Source organism: Oenanthe melanoleuca, chromosome 3 (genome assembly GCF_029582105.1).
Source record: "Oenanthe melanoleuca isolate GR-GAL-2019-014 chromosome 3, OMel1.0, whole genome shotgun sequence".
NCBI lineage: Eukaryota > Metazoa > Chordata > Aves > Passeriformes > Muscicapidae > Oenanthe > Oenanthe melanoleuca.
Genome location: NC_079336.1, coordinates 66,624,352 through 66,649,917, shown reverse-complemented (window position 1 = coordinate 66,649,917; position 25,566 = coordinate 66,624,352). Strand labels below are relative to the sequence as shown.

The window sequence follows — 25,566 nt, the reverse complement described above, 5'->3', positions numbered from 1 at the left end:
GCCGGGCTCGGCTGCCCCGCGGCCGCCGGGAGCTGCAGTCCCGCCCCGGCCCGGGCGGGCGGCGGCGGCGCGGGCGGCAGCGGCGGCCGCCTACAGCCCCCACAATGCCGCGGGGCGCCGGGGGAGCGCGGCGGCCGCGCGCGTCTCGCGCGGCGGGGGGCGCGGGAGAGCGGCCGGCGGCGCGTCCCCTCACGGACTGAGAGCGCCCGGCTGCGGGGGAAACCCTCCCCGGGCAATCGTAATTCGATTATCCTCCGAATGCCCCTTCTCAAAGTCCTTGCGTTAGGAACAAAACAGCTTTCCAGAACAATCCTCGCTAATTCAATAAAGCACAAGGAGAGAGCGCTTCGCCTTGACAAAGACCTGCTACGGCGCTCGCAAACTGTTTGCGGAGTATTTTATTCCAGCAAGTAACCTGTTCTTTGGCATTCCGGGGGTGGGGGTTGTTAGACAATCACAGTGTCCTTACCTGCCTCTAGATCACGGCCAAGAGTCCTTAAATTCATTATGAAATGTCAATAATCCGAGCTCGGCTTCACCTGCTACCTTCAGCCACCACTCTGAGAAACTCCGTCTGCAGAACTCTGTCCTGGCTAGAAGGGTTCAAATACCATCGGGTGAAGGAGAACACAATATTAGCAGCATCTAGAGAATTTACTTGTCTCTGGTTCTTCTGCACACAGGTAACAAGGAGAAATTTGTTTCGTCAGACTGCCCGAGGATAAATCACCTGAAAAAGTGATGTGGATAAATGAACCAAGACTTCTCAGAATCAGAGATTAACAGAACGGGTCAGGTTGGAAGGGCTCATCTGGTCCAACCTCCCTGGTTGGGAACCCCAAGTTCAGGTGGAACTTTTTGTACTTTTGCCTCTTGTTAATGTATAAACTAGAAGATTATGTGTAGTAGCTGTAAGGCCTAAATTAATAACTGCTGGTGCTAGTCTATTAAAATGCATTAAATTAGTAAAAGAACCTGATCTGTATGAAGTAGAATGGATTTTTTTTTTATTTACAAAAAGAAGACTGATTTTTTTTAAATACCCAAGCCATGAAAAGTGTTTGGTGAACACGTACAGTCCTTTCAAACTGCTTAGTTAAGATTAATTTTCCATCAAGTGGAGTGAGATACTAGAAGGCAAACCAATGATTTTAACCTTTATATATTAGGTTTACAAGCAGCAGGAAAATGTATTGGAAATACATCACTTTTAGTTTGCTGCATACTTAAAATGTATTTAATATGCAATTGGGTACTTGTCAGCAAATAGTAGTACTAGAGAAAGCATTTACACAAAAAAATGCTATGATTAACCACTATTTACATTTGACTTGCCTTTCAGCATGTTTAGCTGCAGAAATAAAAACTGGTCCATCTATTAATATTCATCTATATTTGGCTACATTCCTTGTACCCTATATATTAGGTTCTGCCCCATGCCAGGTGATCTGATGGGGATTGATCTTATAAGCATACATGGGAGTGGTTATTTCTTTGCAGGCAAAACAGAGCACCCAATCCTTTAACATCTTGTTTTTTCTATGGTATTACCTACCATCTTCAAGGATAAGTAACTGTATTTTATACAAACCAGGAGAAACCTGTTTCTCCATATTATACAAACAGGAAATCCAGGTCAAAAGGATGATACATACACATTTTTGTCAGTCAGGTAGGAAATGGTTATTAACACAGTTTAGTTGTAGAGGATTGGCCTTTCCTATTCCATTTTTCTGTTGCATTTCTATGAGATTTTTAAAGCCAAAGATTTTACCTAAGCCTTCCAATTTCATCACCATCTGTATAATACTGACAGTGTGCACCTGTATGTAAATCAGGAGGTGATCAGACCTAACCTTTAACCCAATTTCCAGAAGTTCCCATAAATAAATTTCATTTTGCATTCTTGGGGGCTTTTATGAGGACTAGTATTTTGGCAAAGCAAGCTGATATTGGAGTGTCTAAACACAGCTTCAAGGTGTTGAGTTTTAAACATGCTTTTTAAAAACTGCCCATATAAAAATTCGATTTTTTCCAATATTTAGGAATCATTAATATGTATGCTATCAAAAGAAAAATTGATCTGGTATATAACTTCTAGATAATGTTAAATTACTTTTCTGAAAAACTAAAAAAGTTGAGTTGGGTTATATTTTGATTTAATTCTATAAAAATACACCATTTTCATTATGCTCTTTCTGAGCAGATTTACTCTTCTGACAGTACAGGCTCAGAGGGTACCTCTGGCACACAAAGTAGAGTACAGGCACAACATGTTGGGCACAAGAACTGGAGACAGAAGAGACAGAAATTTTATTCCCCAGGATGCTTGCAAATTTAAGATGCTTCTGTTAAATTTGCAGAGTCCCTCTGGATAAGCATCTCCTGTCTGAGACAGAGAAGACATGATGGATACCAGAGCTGTACTCATGTACCAAAGCTAGCCAGTCCATAGCATTCAGGATTTTTTAAATGATTGTTTGCCTAATTGTTGCCCGGAGTGGGCAGCTGGGATATTTTTAGGACACCAGCAGCAGATGAGAAGAGCAAGAATCAGAGTGGAGCTGTGTATATTTTAGCAGAGTTCATCTCCAGGGAGTTGTGTTTTATTGATCTCTGTGTGCTACATCTGAAAGCAGAGGAAGGTCTCATGAGAGACTTCATTTTGGGGGTTTGGGGCTTAACTTTCTCTCCAGATAGCAGTAACACTGATACATTACTTTTTACAAAATCTTTATGCCTTTAGTTTTTTAAAGAAAAAATATTAAAAGAGATAACACGTCAGGGTATGAAGGCTTTATTTAAAGGGTTGTAAGTTTGCATCCAAATAATGTGTTTTATTATTTTTCCAGTGATCACAATCTAAACAGATTCACTGTCCATATTGAGGATTTATCAATCCTTTCCTTACCTTGCTTAGGGTCTTTACAAGAAATAGATTTTGCTTATCTTCCCAAACAGAAGGAATGTGTTACTGCTTCCCCTTTTGGCTTTCTGATCCAGTGAAGTGCAGATGCAGAGGAGTTCCCAGACTCCTTTTGGAGTGCCTAGTGTTACTCCATCCCAGGTGCAGGATCTGACATTTCACTTGTTAAATTTCATCCCATTAATCACTACCCAGTGTTCCAATCAATCTAGATTCTTCTGTAAAGCCTCCTACAGAGTCAACAGCACCTCCCAGTTTGCTGTCACCAGCAGATCTGTTAATGGTGAGCTCAGCTCCTGCATCTAAGTGTTGATAAATATATTGAACAGAACTGGCTCTAGATGTGAGCCCTGAAAAACTTCCCTGGTCACCAGCCAGATGTGGCCCCTTTCATTATAGCCCTTTGAGCTCTGCCTGCCCTTCAGCCAGTTCTTCACCCAATACATCATGAACCTGTTATCCCACTGTTGGACAACTTATCCAGGAGGGTACTGTGAGAGACAGTATCAAAAGCCTCACTAAAATCCAGAAAAACTACATCCATCTCCTTCCCTTCATCCACTAGGCAGCAACCCTATCACAGGAGCAGATCAAATTAGTTAAACAGAACTTTCCTTTTGAGAACCCATATTGACTGTGTCTGATGACTGCCTTATTCTTTAAATGCTTTTCAGTAGTACACAATATCATCTTAATTTTTCCACTTAACATCTTATGAATTAACTTCTAGTTAAGGAAGTTTTGTTTAAAATTATTTGTCTATTATTTTGCTAAGCTTTTTATTCTTTTAGTTAAGTTTTTGCATCTTCTTGTCTGTTTGGAGGAGTAGCTCTAAGTTTTGCTGAATTAGGTCACAGTTATCCAAACTTACCAATATAGCAATAACAAATTTTACAGTCTAAGTTGACTCCTTGACACCCTCATGACAATCAAAAATAGAAACGGACTCAAAACTACCCGTATGGCAGCAGCTAAATCTTGACAAGCACATCTCAGAGAGCAAACAGGAATGTCTCTCAGAGATGTGGAACATCAAAGACCCAATAATCAGGCAGCAGCCAGCTGGTGGGGTTAGCTATTTCATGTGCAGCTAGAATACAGTTATTTTTAACAAGTGGCACAAAGACTTCAGGATGCATGTACAGAAGAGAATACAGTTTGTAGAAAGTCTTACAGAGACCTACAACAGCAAATACACTTTTAAATCACATACCTGGTAAAGAGATAAGATGCTGGGGATTGAAAAGCAAATTGGCCACAATATTGTTTATCATTTCATTGTTATCCATCACTAGATAGATCATATTCAGGCTACCTTTCATTTAAAATAATTTACATGACCTCTTGCTCTTTTCCCATCATGGTGCTTACTTTGCCCTAGGATGGATGTGATCTGCTGGAGAAAGCACCAGGTGGCTGCTTCATTTGTTGCAGCAAGTGCAAGATTAATGAGGTGGGATCACAAAATAGGGGTTACAAGGCTAAGGGTCATTGCTGCTTGGGAGAACTGACAAGACCAGGAAAATCACAAAGCTAAAAATCTTTCACGTTACCTTTTTTTCCCCCATAGTTTCTATGTGCTTGACTTGCAAAAGGCATTCCAGTTTGTAGAGCTGAGGACTGAGCTGATGGCTGAGCAAGTGGGAACATTGTGTGAGATGGTGAAAGAGCTAACTCTGGAGCAGCAGATACTCACAATCTGTCCAGGCTCTGCCTCAGCTTCCCACTGTAAGATGCAAATAGTTCCACCCTCATATTCCTCCAGGATACTGTGGAGATACTTTGTGAAGCAACCCGTGATGAGCACCACAGAGAAGCTCATCAGGGAACAGTTCTACATGGAAAGCAGAATTTGTGAGTAAATCAGGCCTGGGGCTACACAATGAATAACAACACCAAAATAGTACTGACTAACTGCTCATTAACTGAGCACTGCCTATCCTGTGCCTTGTGGGAATTCCTGCAGTGGCGATCTGGGATAGTAGTACATACAAATGAGAGAAGCAAATGGAATATGCATAAAGAAACCTACCTCTGACATTTCTTAAACAACTGCTTAACTTGGCCTCCTTAATGATCTTTTAATGTACTTTTTCAATTATCCGGATTCTGTTTAAATATCTTCAAATATATTCACTCCCCTGTTGGAAGTATTTGTTTAGCTGGCATGGACAGAACTGTAAAGAAATGTAATCACTTTTATGGCCTTCTAATTTCTATTTCATAGTTGCTTTCTGTAGTAATTTTCCAGAGTGTGAAGCAAACTCAGTACAAAAAGAGCATGTGAAGGCTGAGAAAGAAGACATCAGAAAGGCTGCTATCTCTAACATTCTTTATATTCTCAAAGTTTCTGTAGAGGATTTTTTGCCTTCTGAATCTTAGCACCTGAAGTTTTGTGACTTGGTCTATTTAAGGGTATGATTGACATGTGCATATCAGCACTGCAGGTATATATATTGGAAATCTATTTATGTGTATTGTGTTCTGATGAGTAGGATAGAAGCTGGTATGCTCTCCAGGGAAAAGCCTCTCAGACAAGAATCCACCCTCGTGAACAGTTTTTGCAACAAGAAAGTTAAGGATAAAAAGTCACCTGAACCACATTTACTGGAGACAGATTGTTACACTGTTAATATCTTTGAAGTTACTGCTACTTTAAAGGTTTTTAGAAAGTCACAATAGTTCTTTTCTATAAAATATGGTTTTTTCCTTCCTTGTGCTGAATATTTGTGCATGTCTTTAGAGGATGCCATAGAGAAAGTGAAGGGCTCCAGGACGCCACCTAAAGCTCAAAGACACAAGAGGGTGTGGTGCAGTGAGAAGCTACACGACAAATACGTTTTGTGGAATGGGTGATCTTTTGAAACATCTTTATGCCAGCCTAGTGTATTTTCCATAAAATGCCATTCTAAGCACAAGCAGTGGCCTAAGCTCTGTTCTGGTTGTATTATTGTTCTGTGGCATATGAGGAAGTATTTGGCCCAGACTCCAGTAATTGAAGAACAGCCCCCACCCCCAAAATAAAGACCCAACAGGTAAGAGTGAAGTTGGAGTGTGAAGGATCAGAGCAGCAGTCAGTGAGAGCTGCTGGGTATTCTCTGGGCTGGGGGCTCACTCTGGCCTAGAGCTGAGCCTTACTGCTGTTAGCAGCCACCTCACCTGCTCCAGGGAGCATAAGGCACAACTGGTGTCTCGCCAGCACCAAGGAACAGGACTGAATTAAACTGGAAAATTAACTCCAACTGATACACACAACGACTTCCCCAACTTTTGACGGCGTTTTTAGTCAGACACCTGACCTATTTAGCCAAAGAATGTATTTGTCTTCTGTGTCTTCATAAACTGAGCAGTCTGGAACTGAAGCATGAGGTTTAACTGCACCCCAGCAGTGCAGCACTGCCCCAGTGCCAGGTGAAATCTTACACAATGCAGCCCACAAAAACAGGAGTGCTAGCTGCTTGTTTCAGACAGTTTGTGCATTAATTTAGAATCCCCCTTTTGGTCATTAGTAGTTGGTATTGGAGATTTTCTGTCTTAGTCGGCTGTTTATCATTTTATCAGTAGGTGGCAGTAATAGATGAGCCTGTGTGTTTCTACTTGTAATAGGTATTTGGGAAAGAAAAGACCCAATTTTAGGGTAAAGCTGCTCATTTTGTTTGTTCACAAGCGTGAGTGGTGTAAATGTACTTGACAAACTCAGACGTACATCTTCCTCTAACAGACAGAAATGTTGTTCCCATACCAGTTCTGGTATTTATGGCTGTACTTAATTTAATAGTGCTATAAAGCTGGATTCAATTAGATGCAAATGCACATTATTTACCGAAAGATTAAATGTGCAGGTGCCTGTAAAATTTTATGTAACGCTTATTCTGGTAAGTTTGCACACTCTTTTTCACACATTACTATTTAAGTTAGTCTAATGACTTTAAGTATTAGTTTTCAGTAAAAGAAGCCTGTATTTCCTAGGAACCACTCCTCCCCCAAGTTTTGTTTAGTCTCCTTGACGAAACAAATCCATATTCTGATGCAGACCCAAAGGACAGCCATAATTATGGCATTTTCTAAGAAAATTATGTATACAGATTTTTATCCCTATATAATGAAGAGATAGGAAAACAGATCCTCTGAAAGCACATATTTTGTTACTCCTTTGATATCAGAAATCCAATGGGGTGAGTGACTGCCTTATTGAAGTTTAGGCTTAAAATGCACCTTTACAGATTGTTTTTCCCAAAGTGTTCTTTCCTTCTATTGGAGCTGAATCAGCTGTAAGTCACTACAAAAAAGCCTGGTTACAGCACCCTTATGAATAATTTTTTACCTTAATGCCACTGACAGCCAAGGTTGTATTTATTTTAACCTATGGTGTGAGGTGGAAAAGCTTAGTTTAAACTTTGCTTCATATTTTCCTCCTCCTTTGACCATAATTTCATGGAAGTTAGCTTGCTTATCAGCACCAGCCAAGCACCCTGCTACTAATTTAATACATGATATAGGAAGCAAAGGTGGGAAATTTAGTATATAACAGAGAGGAGGAAAGTTTTTAGGATTGAAATGGTAGCATCTTAAATTCAAAGTAAACCAAGGAGATTAACCTGATGGAGGCAAAACAGCAGCCCCACATGCACTAGTGAGACATTACAATTTACCACCAAGCCGTTGGGAATTCTCATTTTATCAGAGCAGCAAGATTTGGGATATGAAGAAAGATTACTCATAACATGTCCAAACCTCCTTGAATCCAGTTCTGTTCTGAAGTTCTCACTCTGTGAGATGACAGCCCCAACTCACACAGTTAAGAGAGAGCACTCATTACTTTCTGGGCCTGAGCTACAAATAAACAAGCCTAATGGCATATGAAATGAGAGAGCAGTACAGTATTAGGATGGCAGCAGGTCTGGTTTTGTTTTCATTGAAACTAGTAGAAATCAAACAGACCGTTTGATGAAAATATAAACTCCCTGCTTCAGCCTAGAGGAAACCTTTCTGTTAGATAAATCCATGTTTTGGAGAGCTTTTGTTTTATTATGTCATTCTACACTTCATTATTTAATATATATTCATTATTTAGAAAAATATACAAAATAATTCAGATCTTTTTGTGTAGAGCTGAGGCAAGATGCTTCAGCATGAAATTCAAGTATCAATAGCAGATAATCCAAACTGCCTCAAAGGTCAAAGCAGCACAAAATATAATAATGACAAAGACATTTTATGGTTTTCTGGGATTGGAGGAAAATATTTTCTTTTAGATGTTGATTTGTGGATCAAACTGGCATTAAAAAAGAGTGAACCAGATGATGCCATTCTTTTTTCAGAGAGTAAATTTTTTGATAATGTTCTTAAGGAAAGTAATATATTTGTATGCAATTCAAAGCTGTTACAATTTTATTTGAAGTGCTGATCTTTCAAGTTCACCTCACCCTCTTCCCCTTCAAATTACTAATTTGCCAAAAGTATATCTTCATTCAAGGAACTGGTAAACAAGGCCCAAGGATATTAGAGAAAGATGTTCTCTAATGTTTTAATGTTTCACAGTAAGGAATTATGATTCTACAGTTTAACCTCTTCAAACACATTTATAGACATCTTCCTACATAAATATGCACTTTACGGTATTCCATATATTTATTTTTTAAAAAATTAGAAGCATGAAATTATCTTAATAGATACATTTTCTTTTTTTTACCTAATGAAATTTATGAATTGATGAAAGAAGCCACAAATATGGGAACCAGCTATTTAAAACATAACTCCAACACCTTCACAACTCTTTGAAGAAAAATTTTGGAGAAAACCTGAAGATCAAAAGAATTACAGTCTCCTCTTGTGAATAATAATTCTGGATTTTTGTAAATGTGGCTCCTATAACCAGAGACGTTCAAAAGCTCTGAAATGTTTCAATCTCAGGATGTCAGACACTAACCCTAATTGGAAACAGAAAGCAAGCTGTTTGCAATACTGTAATAAGCTGTGGCAATTTTGTTATTTTAGATGGGAATGTTAATGATGAGCCACAAATGCAAGTTGTTACAAAGCCTTTGAGAATAAAGCTGTATGTCCTATATTCTCCTCCCATGCTGTTCCAGTTAAAACCATACATGCGGAAGGACAAATGAAAATGTTGCCATGGTGATCAGAGCAGTTACCAAATCGTGTACACTGTAGGAAGGATTCCCTAAAGAACCTTATTAAGCATTCTGTTGCTCCTTTAAAATAAATATTTTCAGAAAGCCTTTTTTTATTTCACTGTCAATAAAATAGCTACTGAGCTAAACCAAATTTCTCTACCCCCAAAATAAAGACACACCATATGTTAAGAAATATTCTTGTTAAAAGTCAGAAATAGGATTCTTAAACTGAAAACTTTGAAATATGAACCAAGGCTAAGCCTACCAAAAATAAGACCTGTTCAGGACACTTGAATATTATTCAGCAAAGGTATGTCAAGCCTGCTAAGATAATGCTGATGTCTTCAGCTGCCCAGTTAAAAAAACCAAACTTTGAATGAAAGATGTCCCAAAAGCCTATTAGTTAAAAGGAATATGGTTAGGAATATGGTAGGGGTTCTTTACAATAATGTTACATGTGAGACATGAGGTGAGTTCTCATTCCCCTCTCTCGTGTGCCCAGACTAGTAGTTGAACACAGTCAAGTGAGGCACATTATCCAAGTTGAATAGCAAAGAAAACAAAACCTGCACAATGCAGACATCTTGTATTTCCACTGCACTAAACAGGACAACAGACATCGATGGAAATTGCTAAAAATAAGCTGGAGAAGGTACATGCATTTGGGGGAAATGCACATGGCTTTGTTCACCAAGCAGCCCTTTTTAGCATCTAAATTCAGCACTTAAGAATATCCCAAGGCCCTCAGTTCCTCAGCTAGTTTCTTACCTTGCAGGTATTTAAGATGTTTATGAAATACAAGTTTGTGCAGAGGAAGGGAGGACGCTTGATCTGTTATGGGTGGCTGTTCAGAGCCTCAGCTCAGACTGGTGCAGCTCTAATGAAATTGTCTCCTGCCTCGTGGCTGATACATTCTACATATCAGCAACTGCAGTGAGACAACCGCCCTAATGCATCAGATTGGAAGAATTTAATTTTTTTTTTTAATAAGGAGAAGAACAAAAAAAAAAATCTGTAAAGTAACAGTTGCTTCCATCAGTGCCTCGTATGAGCTTAATTTTACTTAATAAAGAAGGCAGTCTTATTTCACACCTCATTCTTTTCCTCTCACTGCACTTTAAAGTAAAAACAAAGAAACATCCCAGAACTTCCACAAATTACTTGCTGACAACTTAACTAATCTGCAGCCACAAAATATACAAACTATCAACAGCACAATGATCTCACTTGCATATCCTAGAACAACATTTACATACCATTAGTCTCCATCCCAATAAAGTCCTACTCTCATGGGCAAAAGCATGTAGAGGGCTGCTCAGAAAATGTAATCCCCCCTCCCTGTGCTGTTCAGGGCAGTTTTACACCCCCCACTAAAGCCCTCAGGACCACTTATTTCACTGTTCAGTTTACTTTCTAAATAATTTAAATCATTATCATTCAAAATAAGATACAAGAAACCACATTTTTTTACAGTTTTATTGATGCAATCCTCGTGTGTGACTATACATCTTCATTCTGCTTGTAGCTACAATGGCACTTTACTAGGATTGGTTTTGTAGTCAAGTTTCTTAGAGTCTTCAAAAAACACGTTTATAGACACCACTTACTGTATAAGACCAATCATTCTAAACATCATAAATCACTGGGACTTTTTCCTCAATAGTGCTACTTGAGGAAAAGGTCACACTACTCTCTTTAGACAGAAATTTGTAAAGGCAATTGAACTGAATTCACCTTCCAAAGAAAATAAGAATGTTAAAAATAGCTTCAAGAATTGGTATGACTCATTTAGGTCCCAGAAAAATCTATGACTGGCAAAGATATCTACAATTTGATACTGTACTTGATATTTTCATTAAGACCAAAAGAATATTTATGAAGAACTGAAGTTAAACTTGTACATTGCTCTGAAAGACAAGCATTACGTTGAATTTTAAGGGCTTTTCTTTTTAATTTTAGGGGGGGTTTTAGCAGAAATTGCACTACCTTTGAAAAATATTGTAGTTAAGGGGTAAGTATTGACATCTGAAGGAAAAAATGCTAAAAGCATGCAACACTGATACCAAGTTTTAGCAGATGACATTTTTAATTGAAAACTGACTCAAAGGATAGTACAAAAGAGTTTCTTCTCCCTAAAGGGATTTTCAGATGCAGGTACAGGAATAATAAGGGGATCTTCTCCAATGTGTGCATCACAATATGCCAATAAATCTGCTGCAGCCTTGGATACCTAATAGAAGAGAAGAGAGAACTACTGTAACACTTAATTCTGAACCAATCTGAATTGCATAAATATTTTTCATAGAACAAATTATAATGGATGCTATCATAAAACAAGGAGTAGATTGCTTTATCCTTTAAATATTAGACACCTCTCTCAATTTGCTCTTCCTAGGCCTAGTAATCCTTTCATACATTTTATCTAACGTAGTGACCATAGAGGTTATCAATTGATATCGCCCATGCTGAGCTGTCCTCTCCATCAGAAGGAGGTCAGGAGCACAGAGTCATTATAACATTTTTATGTCAACTACCCATAAGCAATATGGATTCTCCTTGAAGTGTCTGTTTCTGTAGAGAAACCTGCTTCAGCTCTTAATCCCATTCATTGGTTTTAAGGTTTTCCACACACACTCTCTCTACCCCTTGCTCCTCTGGCTGCCAAATAAAAAGTTCTTTAAGCACATGACCATGGGATTAAAAAGAAATAATAAACCAGGGACAAAACTTGAGCACCATGTGTCATAGCTCTAATTTAAGCTAAATACTGCTCTTTTCAATGAAGAAAGACTAATGTCTTCTGCTCAGTAAATTACTATTAGTAGTCCTTCATTCACAGCATTCATTTAAACTTGAGCACTACCTTAATATTTTTAACTTAATATTTTTATACTTCTAAAATAAAACAATTCTCAACTCTCCAAATTTAGAACATGGCTTTATGCTTACTGAAAAGTTTACGAAAATACAAATACATACAAAAATATAGCAGTGTGTTGAATATTTGCAATGCAAGCTATTTTGCATGAAATGAAAAATGAAATATTAAACCTTGTAATTTTTGCAGCTTTGTACCATAAGAATATTGGTGGCAGTAGGCCACAGTGACTCATTCCTTTTTTCAAGGATTTAGAAAGTATATAAATTTTTTTGTTGTTTTGCTCAGTCAATAAGATATTCACAGCTATCTGTATCTCTTTGTTTTGGTGAATTATTTGGTTTGCAGTATTCTGATAGCTGAGAAAATGAATTCTGGAGTCTTTACAAAGAAGTCTTTTCTCTGAACACCATGACAGCTCGTCCCCCATCAAACACCAACGTCAGCACATTTGCACAACTAGAGTGAAGAGAAGAAACAAATCACATTTCTGGTGTTTTTCTAGCAGGTGTGTCATCAGCTGTAGCTTTAAGCCCTGCTTGCTTTGACATGAACCCAGCCCATAGTAGGTTTCAGATTAGACTCTTGATGTCAATGGGTATTGAATCAGAATTTGCATGAAATTTGAATGAACTTCTGAAGATAGTTACAGCCTCTTTATTTCTTTATTTTCTTTATTTTTAATTTCAGTACGCCTCTATGGAATGCTTAAGCCTATGGAGAACCTGTGGTTGGCACCCCAGTATAGACTATCCCCCTAATGGAGAAAATAAGGGTGTTAAGGTTATTTAAAATTAATTTGTCTTGAATTGGCCTGTAAGACAAAAGGATGCAGAGACACTACACATGAACAAAAGGCTGCTGGGCACAGGTGAAAAATAAAATGGAACAAATCAGAAAAGATGTTCACAAGGACCAGTGCTTCTCAAGAAAGAAGCAAGTAAAGCAAAAATGTGTGGAAAGTTACAGACCTCAAATACAAAGGATTGTAATGATCTTCTTGTAATGATCTTTTTTGTTCCATGCACAGATAAGCAACATCAGCCCAAGCATATTGCTTTTTATTCAATTGAAGAGAAGTGCAATTTCAAACCTCATTCTTAGAAGAGATAAACCAAATAATATAATTTCCTGTTTCTCTGTGTATTGCTGTGCTTTGATATGATATAACAAAAAAAAAAAAAAAAAAAAAGGGTATTTCACTAGAAAAAGCTCAACATACATTTTTGTATCTAACCTGCCCTGTAATGCTGGTAGGAATGTTGTGAAGCAGATTAATACATTCACAGAATCACCTGGGTTGGAAAAGACCTTTGAAATTATCAAGTCCAGCCTTTGACCTAACACCACCTCGTCAACTAGAACATGGCTCTTGGTGCCACATCCAGTCTTTTCTTAACTCCAGGGACAGCAACTCCATCATCTCCCTGGGCACCCCACTCCAATGCCCCATCACCTTTTTCTGCAAAAAGAAACCCTTCCTTCAATGTCAAAGTGTTTAAATCACATTTTAGTTTGCCTTTAAATAATAAGTCAAATTGATTTAGTACAATTTATTTTAAAACAAACCAGCAACAAGAAACTGAGGAACGTGATCATTGTCACAAACTAAACCTGCCCTAGGCCATATAGTTTCATCCTTTAAACAAATAAAAGGTTTTGAGAGGAAAAATCCTCCCACTGGGATTACAGTAGTCATAAAAGTCAATTTTAACCATTTCTTTACTAAAAGCAGAGTAACTTAGGCTTGCACAGTGGAATAATGGCTATTTACAACAGGGAGTTAAATGAGCTGTTCACAGTTCAGGAGCAATGAAAACACGAGTTCCTGCGGCTGTGAGCAATGTTGGCAAAGTCATACCTGTGGCCCAAAAAAGAGCAAAATACAATGTTGCCTCCAGAAAGTTTCCTGCTCTGTGTGATTATTGGGAAGAGCAGTGGCAGAAGGCCTGTGCACCAAGCATGGCACCAAGGCTCCAGCAGGGATGGTGCATTGGCACAGGCAGCACCCAGAGGTGCCCCACGGCCAGGGCTGCGGCCTGTGCTGGACACACTGGTGTGCTGAATACATCCCATTGTGCCATGGAAGGAGTTAAATGGAGCCCGCTCTGTTGTAGCTTTCACTTGCCTCTGGGGTTGCTGGACAGCTTCAAAATAGCTTTTCCTAAGAATTAAAATAAATGCACGTGGTTTGAATATTCAAATAAAGCCAACACATTTATCATGTCAGCTTTCCTAGCAATACGGCTTGGTCTGCAAATTCAAAGTAATTTACACATATTGCAGAAATGGCTAAAGAAAAAAAAATAGACTCCAGTTTGATTGATGAATTCCATCAGAAAGTTAACATTTCATTTTTAAAAAAATCTTTTAAGGTGTATGGATTAGAAGAGATGGAGTATATAGGTTAGGTATCACACTGATCTCACATTTTGTAGAATTACTTTTACTCTCTTTAGCAAAAAACACATCTGGTTATCAAATTAACAAAAAGGAGAAAAGTCCAACAAAACACTCAATTCTGATGCTTTAAAGTATTAGTCTCAGGAGGACTGTGAAATTTTACCATTATATTTCAGAATAGCAGAGGTGATAAAAACTGCCAGAGTTAGAATATCCTGTTAGCTGCATAATAATTATAAGCTTCAGTGACAGGGCAAAATGCTGCAATTACACTGTCTTCTGCCTTGTCATGGATTGTGACTAATTACCGCCCTTGCCACAACAGCCACTCTGCTTATCCTTTATATCTAAAACAAAGAGATTCACACACATTTATTGCCATTCTCACCATTCATCTCTCAACACTATTCAGGACCAGTTAGGAATACTTCCTATCTTCCTAAGGAAAAAGAAAATGGAATGATAACTGATATGCCAAGGGTCTTAAATGTCAGAGCACTCTTGCTTTTCTGCTTGCAAGGAGAAGATTAAGTAGTGCTTTATTCTGAGGACAACTCTGATGAACACCAGTACTAACTTTGATTTCTCAATTTTACTGCTAGCACCTTTAGAAGACACTTTTTTCTGCTAGTCATGAGGTCACTGCGTTCATCTGATTTACTTTGGTGTTTCCTAGCTTGGAAGCTGCACTTCCAGCTTCCTACTTGCTTCTCAGTTGTAACTCTAGCTGTTCCTTTGCCAGGTTAGACAGGTTCAATTATGATTCTTCTGGGATTCCTATGGTTTACAAAAAACCCACAGTAATCCTCCTTCCAAGTACCAATCAATATCCATCCTCCTCTTTCGAGATGTCCTGTTTCTTTCACACCTCAGCAGTGAGCTCTGTTTGTGGAACCTCAGAACATAGCTTAGCTGCTCTGACTGGCTAGAAACTTAATAGGACTTCTTAAATTAGTTGAAAAATCCAGAACACAGTGGGGAATCAGTAACTATCAACATACTTTTAATTACAACATTTTAATCGAGCACACCCAACTCTTGCTGGTTACAGCAGCTACTGTGCATGGGAAACAAAGTGCCTCTGTAGTAGAAAAATAAACTGGAACTTCTGATTTCCCCAGTCAATAACACAGACTCCTCTTCAATGTTAGCAATGTGGTCTTGCCTATTGTGGCAATAACAACTTGTCTATAGCTATTTGCAAAAGAGGGCTTAGTTAAATTATTTGGAAAGCCCTGATCTTCTGTTAAATGTCTAACTTGTTTAATCAGATGCAAAACACCAGAAAAAAAAAAAAAAACAAAAAAAAGAAGTTCATTTATCTACCTTTACAGTGATGATTTCAGGACTTAAAATCTCCTGTTGAAACCACTGGAAAGTCTCTTGGTAAAATTTGGCTGTGCTGAAACACACTTATCTGATTTAAGGTTAAAAAGCCAAGCAGATTTTGAAGGAATAAAAAGCCAGTCAACTGCTTCTCACAATCCCTCATACGCTTGCTCAAAGAAATTCTAGAAATCAAAGCATTTTGAAAAGTTATATTTGTTCAATATTAGTGTAGAAGCCTTCATAATTCTTAAACATGTCAGATTTTCTTTGGTGTGTTTTTGGTCCCAGGCTGTTTCAAAAAGTGAACTAATTGCACTTTCAAGCTACTTGTTTTTAAGGTCTGCCACATTTGCTAATAACTGTGTTCTTTTTAATTAAAAGGACTGTAAAAATAACCTATTTCTTTCTTGCAGCTACATCTTTCTTGCATATGTAATTAAGAATGTTATACACCTAACTAATGAAGCTATTTGCATAACTGGTCTAATGATGTGACAGTTACCACTGCATATATGGAAGGAAGTTTAAGACAATCTACTAAGTATCAACAATTTCAAATGCCAATAAACTGGGCCACATTTTTCCAGCCCTTTCCTCTCTCACCCACACCCTCCCTTGCCAGTTCTGCTCATGCAGCTGCAATCTAACCTGACTTAGGACTAACAAAGGCAGACCTTCTTTTACTGCAGGAAACAAACACCAGTCCCTGTGAACAGGTTATGTGATGAATTTGTGACACACTATGAAATAGAGGAACTACTTTTGCAAATGCAATGGTCTTAAAAAACTAAAAATTAAAAACTGCCACAAAACAGAGCAACTGAAATGTCTTTTTTCATATGAGCAAGACTGACCACTCATGTGAATTGCACTAATGTTTCTGAATTGTAAATACTAATTTTCCAGCTGGTGAGTTTGTGATCTGAGACTATTTTAAAAATCATAAATATATACTACTGTCCCCATGCTGACTACATGCAGACTTTCAGCACACAGCATGGATGGACAAACAAAATGAGTTAAGACTACATGAAGATTTTCATGTACAACATTTCTAAATTGTCCTACTGACTTAATAATCTCAGTTACAGTTTGTAACAACGCAGTTACCCTTTTTTACAGAGAACTGAATAATTACAACACATTACTTTTTAAAGATGGAAAGATGAAAAATTTCTTCCTTGTAGAGACTGGGTTTTTTATTGAAATAATTATTCCCATTTTCAGAGGCAGAGAGCAAAAGAAATGAGTATTGCTTTCTTTAAAAGTACTATGGCATTATTATAGCTTGATATTTCACAAAATTTTAGCCTAGTGGAAAGCAGAAAGATATGCAAGAATAATCCATGGGATTTTTTAGTTAAAAAACCTGAAAACCTCTGTTTAATAGTGTCTTTAATGATAATATTTAATCCACATGTATTTAGAGGCATGATGAAATCAAATCTTCACATACAACAAGTTATCAAGTGGAAAGAATCATAACTGCACACTGCAATCAGACATTTTTTGTGCAATGACATCTACAAAACAAAACAAAGCAATTCAGCTTGTCTCATCATTATTCAAAAATTTTGCAGTATCTTAAAGACTTATTCCAATTCTTAAAGAAGAAAAACCAAGAAACCAGAGCTGCACTTAAATTCAGCTACAGGTGACAAAGAAGAGCGCCCGTGCACCCGCCAGCTGATTTTAAGTATTTCACAAAATACCACTTTTGACAAATGTAACAGACACTCACTCAGAAGCAGACTTGAAGCCAGGCATTGGAAATCACTTCCCTAGAACCCACCAGTCAGTATGTAACTTATTCACAGTACTGAATATTGTTTTATTGCTCAACACAGATTCTTAATTCCTGCATTATTAAAAGCGTGCTGTTCCACAAACTAGTCAGTGAATTCATAATATCAACAATACGTTTACCTTCATTCTATCCATGTATGCTTCCATTTTTAATTGCTCCACAGCTTTCCTGGCTTGAGAAATACTGGTTGTACTGTTTGACACTAGTTCCTTCATTTTGCTTTTCCTGCAAGAGACAAAGTTTAGACCATTTAAAGAACAGATAGCAAATGCAGCAATCGCTGAGAGGACAGTTATCTGAATTTTAACCAACCCTTGCCCACCACATCAACACTGCCAGGCTGTTGGTCATGAATTCAAAGCAGACACTATTTATTTCTCTTCTCTTGCTCTATGGCACCTTATTGCATTACATATTTGCACCCTCAATAGTCAGCATTCTGCCTGCATCCTGCAAATGACATACAAATGCAGAGCACATGACCATGACTTCAGTGTGAAAATGGTTGCCCTGGTTCACGTTGCCAACACAGAACAGCTGTTCACAAACAGACCTTGCAGGCATTGAACAGTTTGGCTCCACACCCCAGTTACACCTAGAAACACCAAAACAAGCCCAGAAATGCATGCAGTGGAAGCGAATGCCCCACTGCTCTCACCAAGCATCAAAGAGGACTTCTAAGATAGAGAGCGAGTCAGAATTGTGACTATCGATAAAAAGTTTAGAAATGAGGTAACAAATTAAGAGGAAATAATGCAGTGGTTTCCGACATTTTGCTTAGACATCCCCAGCAAAGTCCAAAGATGACTAAACCCAGTACAGTACACTGTACAGGATAGGAATGCTTTGTTTTTTAAGAGATCTGCAGCTCTCGGGAAGGGACATCTAGGTAAGGTATGTCAGAATTTGGTTCTGTTGCATTGCTACTCATTGAGGGATTAAATCAACTCAATATCCAGGAGTCCTCAGTACTGTTACCAAATGAGTCGAGACATCCACACTCAGACCTTGACTAGCTTACAATATTTATGCCAGAGGTGGTCTGCATGTTAGACCCCCTTGTGCTGGCACTCTACGCAGCACTGGCCCAGCACAAGGAACAATCACTGTTTTGAAGTCGCTGGAGGTTGGACTAAGGCCACATGGAAAGATGATGGGATACAGATGACCTAGACAGGTCCCAGATGAGTTGTACTACCTCGTGAGACTGGATGTTGAGGTTTCAATCAGGCAACATTCCCCTGTGGTCCTTACCACAAGTGCCACCTGCAGCCAGATTAGTCTGGCACCAAGCCTCAGAAATACAAAGTTCAGCAAAATGCAAATGACACAGGGTGTGAGAGGCAGAAAGGACACATACAAGGAGGCATTCTGCACTGATGCCAAAGGAGTTTTAGGCTCAGGCCTTTCAAAATAAATACTTACACCTTATTTCTGGGTAAGAAACAAACATCTAGAACCACACAAATTTCCCCTCTTGAATCTAGTTAGCTTACCTGATCACTGGGGTGTAAGATACAAACAGAAAATAAATGCTTCTGTAAAAAAACTTGTACATACAATGTCCCTGTTAGACTCAAGAGAAGAACACAATCCATAGTACAGAAAGAATGGAGGAATAATTTTTAAACTACTTTGATTTTCCAAAACTCAAATGCTTAGAGACAAGGAAAAGACAGTTTTTTTCTTCTCACAGCCTGGTATGAAACAGACTGTTTCTAAAAATCAGTAACCTGAGCTGTGAAACAGGATGGTGGAATACAAATGGCATGGTGAGCCATGCTTAACACTAATTTGAAGAAACAATAGAATCTTTTTCCTTCAGGTCTAGTATAAGTCAAGGCGGGGAAATGCTACTTCAGAATATATTAATTGTGCCGAACAAAACAAGAGCTTTAACATATGCCAAGACAAAGAACAGGTTTTCTGCATACACATGTGTCATTTGAATGGAACACAAGTTTCCCCCTTGTGTGCTCTGATGAAATAAAATCGTGTCAGAACACAGCAGGATCTTTGTCTTCATCTTTGTTTACAATTTTCAACTCATATTTCTCACAAGGCATAGGACTGAATACATGTGGAGGAACTGGCTTTGCATAAAATGCCATGTACCATACAAAAATCCACAACCAAGCCACAGCCTCCAATCACTTTTGAGACATGTTTTGACTTGCAGTGGAAAGTCAAACAGCAGAAAGGATCAAGACATTCACAAAAGGAGAAGGTTCTGAATTACTGTTCATCTCTGGACTTTTTATATGACTCAACCCCCTCACTTTTAAGTATCAACCTATCCATAAAAATTAGAATAAACACATTTAGCTTTGTTAACAAAATGATACCCCCCAAGAGTGAATAATTTAAATTTTATCATCTCCACATCTACCTTACTAATAATCGCAAAGTCAAAAAAGTCAAAGTTAAATCAAATCAGAGGCCTTTCTACATTTGCCATACATTTAAATTAAGCTGAATTAAGCAACTGCAACTCCTTGAACAGTCCAGAGAATTGCAGATCTCCCAAGCTTTTCTGGCAATTCAATTAGTCATACTGTAAAAAGTATAAACATTAGAGTTAGACAATTTGAACTGTCACTGGCTACAACAAAGTTGGCAAGAACACTGCTCATAGTACTTCCAGACAGTGTTTAAGCATTTACAGAAGGATTGTGTTAAGTCCATAGTAGAATTTTGAAAAGGCTATTAGGCATAAAAATGCTTCTAAAAATTCTAACCATGTTTCTAAAGCAATGCTACAAAGATAATATATCCTTACCTATATTCTGAAACACGAACTAGGAAAATTTTAAAAAAGAAAATATGTATCTTGCCTAGTGAAGCATTTCACAGAACAAGAAAACACCCACAATATGAGGTTTCATAAAAAAAAGAACTTTAAAAACAAAAAAAAAAAGTCTGCACAAGGCATTTCAGACACTGGAGAAAATTTCCACTTATCCCCAGCAAGAGGTTTGTTTATACTCTGAAGCACAAACATTTGTTCTGTTCCAAATCCTGCTCCAACCTTGGCCTTTACATGCATTTAAATATTTAACTACCATATTTCTGGAAGTGTTTAGCATCCATTTAAGTATTTAATTTCAATTTTTTCCAGACAGGTCTGGTTCCATAACTTTGTGAGACTGACTTCTCATATATGAAGCTATATATACCTCTACCTTCTCTCACTCTCTGCAAACACAGTACATATCTGTGCATCATTTAAGGCCCTGTTACATATGGTGTGATGTTGACAATGAGAATTTTACTCCCTTTCCAACCAGGCTGTGATAAAGGTCCTGGTTGCAGACAAAGCTTTGTATGAGACTTGATTCTGTTCTCCTTAGGAACTATGATAATAACCTTAATATTCTTTGATGAAATAAAATTGTTACTTAGAAGTAAAGCTCTGGAGAAAACAGAAATTTCAATTACAAGAGAATCTATTACAAGCTCATCTCCTGGAATGTGAGGAATCCTCTCCAAGGATGTGTTTCATCTGAGGCTGCAGCCTGACAAATGGATCTGATCTCTCTCTTTAGACGACCCCTCTTACACTGTCCAAGTATTCTCTAGGCCTTTAGTCCCAAAGGAAGGCACATTTATCTTTATATTGTACCTGGGTGAGCGGCCTACGGGATCTGGTTCAAGGCCCCTGCAATGAGCAGGAACATCTTCTACTGTAACAAGTTGCTCAGGGCCCTATCCAAGCTGACTTGGAATGTTTCCAGGGATGGGGCATCCACCATTTCTCTGGGCAACCTGTTACAGTGTTTTACCACACTCATGGTTATTTTTTTCCTTATACCTGGTCTGAATCAACCCTCTTTTAGTTTAAAACTATTACCCCTTGTCCTTTCACAACTGGCCCTGCTAAAAATTCTGTCCCAGTTTTTCTTTTAAGCCTCTTTTTATTACTGTAAGGTTGCAATAAGGTCTCCCTGGAACCTTTGCTTCTCCAGGATGAACAATTCCAACTCTTTCAGATATTCCTCACAAGAGAGGTGCTCCAGCCCCTTGATATCCTGGTGTCCCTCCAGATTAGCTAATCCAGATTAGCTCCAATTGGTAGATCAATGTCCTTCCCAAACTGGGGACCCCAGAGCTGGATGCAGTGTGGGGTCTCACCAGAGCTGAGCAGAGGGGCAGAATCACCTCCCCCGACCTGCTGGCCACATCACTTTTGATGTTTAAAAGGAGTAACTTCTCCCCATCATTTGAATTCCTAAAACCCCTCGAACTAGAAATCCTCACCTGGGTTTGCTATTGCTCATTCCTGGCTGTTTTTATGTTGGATCAATACGGGCACACACAGGTCCTGATAATCACTGTAGTTACAGTGACTGTGCTAACGAGCAGCCTACATGTTACTGCTGCAGCCAGCAGACCTGGGCTGTGTGGGAGCTCATTTATCCAGAGTGTTTTGGTGCAGCACACCGAGTTCACTGACCTGGTCTCTATTGATTCTTTTCTTTTAGGGGAACACCGGCCGCGCTAACCAAGAACAGTGACAGCAGCTACACAGCCCTTTCTAGCCAAGCAGTTTTGCTGACTGGCACCCCACACCAGACAGCCCCTTCCTAAAGCATCACTCCTGAAAGCTGCACAGCGACAGCCTCCCAGCCAGCTGCAGTTTCTGGCATTTTGTTTTTGTTTACCCTACTTCATCATTTTTCTGTGTGCACGTAACTCGTGTGCTGAAGTTCTTAATTTCCCAGGCTCCTAAAAATGCTTGTGAAGAGCAGCTTTTCCTTTGTTTTTACAATGGATGATTGTACCTAACAGCACTTCAAAGGCAAATTTATCTTATGGCAATGCAGAAAGCTGCATAAATATTTGCAGGTATAGCTTGATGCTGCATTTGAGTAAGGAGTGCAACCTTCTCTTACTAAACATTATAAATAATTGTTAGTAAAATGCAGAAAAAGTCTAAAAACTTGAGTAACATAGAAGCAAAATTGAATTTTCAAGCTCTTCGGGATGGATTTCTACAAGTAACAGGGATGAAAAACTGCAATTTCCCCCCTCTAGTTTCAAATGCAATCTTAAAATGCCATACCATAAAAGTGACCTCTAGAATTCAATCTAAAAAGCCTTAAACCAAATTGCTGCCTTAATTTAAAGAGATGGACCTAAAATTACTAGATTATAAAACCTGGGGTTGACAGCTCCAAAGAACACCTTCCACACAAGCTCTGTACTTCTTGGACCACACAGCCCAATAGGAAAGTTAACCCAATCATTCAACTAAATCCCAGTGACTTTAATGGGAATCATCCCTGGATAATGACCCACAAATCACATCCTAAATTGAGGAAAGACCATCACATTTCATTATCCACTTGCAGGAACATAAACAGCAAAATTTATAGTCTCACAGCTGTTCAATGCCAAAGTGGTACACCAAAAAATTCAAAAGAAAAAAAAAGGAAAAGAACTGGAAAGAAACTCAACTTCCCTTGCTATCTCAGTTCTTACTCTAAGATTTACAGCAACTGATGTAGCTCTGTAAAGAGAGAGGCAGGGTAAGGAATCCTTTTCTTTCTCTATCTCATGGCTGCACAAAAAAATACAAGAAAATTACTACAGCTTTTCACTCCGTCTCCTAAGGAGAAGCTTAGTAGTTCAAGCAGAAATTATTATATTAAAGGCAAGAAATATTGTTCACGATAAGGAAAGAATGCAATTTTCATACCATAAGTGTGGTGACTTTGAAAACAACTTCTCCTCATGTAACTGCAAATCAGCCAAACTCCAACAGCTCAGTTCTCATCTAACATACCCAGCCCTATATCCAGTCCAATTGCCAAGTTCCAAAAATTCTTGCCATCATACCCAAATTCTTACTCAAAAATATAATCTTGCTTCTCAACATGAAAAAAAATCAAAGGAAACAATGGCTGAACTAATGTGGTATTTCCCAAGGGCAATCTTTTCGTGCAATATTATTTAGCATAAGCATAAACGTTTTGTGAACATATAGCCCAGCAAATCATCAAAGATTTGGAAAGTCTGAGGCAGAAAGATTATCCCTGGCTACTGTTTTACCTCTTTAGCTAATTCTGAAAGATAGCTGTGAGCTTTCAAAGAAATACACAGGGAATATTGATTACTCCGCTTAAACCCCGCTTAAAACGTATTCGAACGGAATTGTAACCTACAAGGTAGGGAGAGCGCCTCCGGGAAGCTCGGCACTGCATCACCTGCAGGGCAGAAGCGTTTTCCAAGTTGTTATTCCGAGTTTTCTGTCTCGCTGCACTGCCCTAATGGCTCTGCTGTGCAGCAGCTCCCAGCACCGCGCATCAGTGATTACCGCCAGCAGCAGCCGCGCAGCGGGAGCTATTCCTCCGTCAGGGCGAGCCGGGCAGCGGGAAAAGCGGCACTTCCCGGAGCAGGCAGCTGGCGGAGGAGGAACGGGCACGCCGGACAGAGACCCCCTCCCCGCCCGCGGGATACCTGGGCTCGGGGCGGGCTCTCTGAAGGATGCTCCCCGCCGATGGCAGCGACAGCGGAGCCCAAAGCCCAGCGCCGACTCCTGCGGATCTCCGGGAAACTCCGGCTGGCGCGGCCGCCGCCGGCCCTCGTGTACCCGCAGCACCCGCGGGACCAGCGGGCGGAGCGGCCAAGGGACACCGGCGTCCACGGCGAGAGCCCCGCGGAAACCTGGACCCACCCTGCGCCTTCTCCGCCCCTCCCTGCACCTTCTCCCGCCGGGCCCCGGGCACTCCCTCCCTCCCTCCCTCCCCGAGCGGGCGCGCAGGCTGCGGGCGGCCCGGCCGTGGCACATGGCGCTGCGGGGCGGGGCGGCCCCGCGCCCGGCGCCGCCGCCCTCACGCTCCGCCCGCCGCTGTCCCTCCCGATTGCTGCTGGAGCTGCCTCCTGCCCCGGCTCCAGCAGGCGCCGAGCGGTCCTCTGGGTGTTCTCAAACAGAATCACAGATCACAGAAACAACACCAATTAGCTTGGAAAAGGCCTCTGAGGCCATCGAGTCCAGCCTTAGATCGAACACCACTCTCTCAACTGGACCATGGCGATAAGTGCCGTACCCAGTCTTTCCTTAAAAACGTCCGGCGACAGTAACTCCAGCACCTCCCTGGGCAATCCATTCCAAAGTTACCATCTACGTGAAGAAATTCCTCCTACTGCCGAAACTGAACCTCCCCAGGCACGGCTTGAGGCCATTCGCTCTCATCCTGTCACTTGTGGCCTGGGAGAAGAGCCCGGCCCCGCCTGGCTACAGCCTCCTTTCCCCTGGTTGTAGAGCGCAGTAAGGTCTCCCGAGTTTCCTTTTCTCCAGGCTAAACGTCCCGGCTCCTGCAGCCACTCCTCACACGGCCTGAGCTCCCCAAGCTAATTGCCCTTCTCTGAACGGAGCACAGCCCGAATGGCACCGGGGCTTGGGGTGAGAGCCCACAGTGCCTGTGTCCTCACACAGAACTACACAGGGATGGTGCCAACAGCCTGCCGCGAGGAATGGAACTGCTGTGGGAAGGGGGCTCCGTACACTCACCTTGTCAGGGCTGGTATGCCAGAACAATGCAATTCAGCTTCATACGTCTTTTTTTTTATGCTTCTCCTTTCAAGAGCTGTACAGGTCGGCAGCATTTAAAAGTGCCAATTAATATTTTCAACTGAAAATTCTGTCAGACATGATAACCCAGTGGCAGAATCACCAGAGTCTCATTAGTTTTTTCCCCAATGAAATGGCTGTTCCCTCTGGAGGGAAGTATGTTTTCTCCTACTTGCCCTGAGCACTTTTTCTCGTTCCATCCAATGGAGCAGAATTTCTAAGTAACATTTGTTTTCTATATGGAAGAGAACAAGGAAGATTCCTATTTCTAAAGGTGCTTTGGAGCAAGGGTAGCCTCTTCTGAGACAAAGTCAATGGTTTTTGGGGTAGTGATTTGGCAGAAGGAGATGCAACAGGAATTAGGTAAACATCACTAAATATTAATAAGTTCACAGTCTTCCATAACTAGAGTTCCAGAAACTGATGAAAACTTCACTGGCCTGTGCTGCTGCTCTTTCATTCATGTTCAACCACATCACCAGTCTACAAAAGTCCCCATTTCATAGACAAGGGATT

At 39.9% G+C, this 25,566-nt stretch overlaps 1 protein-coding gene and 1 long non-coding RNA gene across 5 annotated transcripts; one reads left to right on the top strand and one right to left on the bottom strand.

The window, feature by feature from the left end:
* Positions 1 to 765: 765 nt before the first annotated feature.
* Positions 766 to 23,620, top strand: LOC130251525 (uncharacterized). Of its 2 annotated transcripts, none has more exons than XR_008840171.1 (3): positions 766 to 848; positions 4,692 to 4,780; positions 21,959 to 23,620. It is a non-coding gene; the product is annotated as an uncharacterized LOC130251525 (long non-coding RNA). The 2 variants fall into 2 exon arrangements; XR_008840172.1 differs by lacking the exon at positions 21,959 to 23,620 and adding an exon at positions 12,629 to 13,095.
* Positions 10,519 to 24,143, bottom strand: GNG4 (G protein subunit gamma 4). 3 transcript variants are annotated; one of them, XM_056488224.1, is made up of 3 exons: positions 23,937 to 24,143; positions 17,597 to 17,702; positions 10,519 to 11,290 (listed from the first exon to the last, which is right to left on the bottom strand). In XM_056488224.1, exons 2-3 carry the CDS (start codon positions 17,690 to 17,692, stop codon positions 11,162 to 11,164), a joined length of 225 nt encoding a protein of 74 aa, XP_056344199.1. In that variant the 5' UTR covers positions 17,693 to 17,702; positions 23,937 to 24,143; the 3' UTR covers positions 10,519 to 11,161. The 3 variants fall into 3 exon arrangements, with proteins under 3 accessions (XP_056344199.1, XP_056344200.1, XP_056344197.1); XM_056488225.1 differs by lacking the exon at positions 23,937 to 24,143 and adding an exon at positions 23,642 to 23,678; XM_056488222.1 differs by lacking the exon at positions 23,937 to 24,143 and adding an exon at positions 17,800 to 17,954.
* Between the last annotated feature and the right edge of the window lie 1,423 nt (positions 24,144 to 25,566).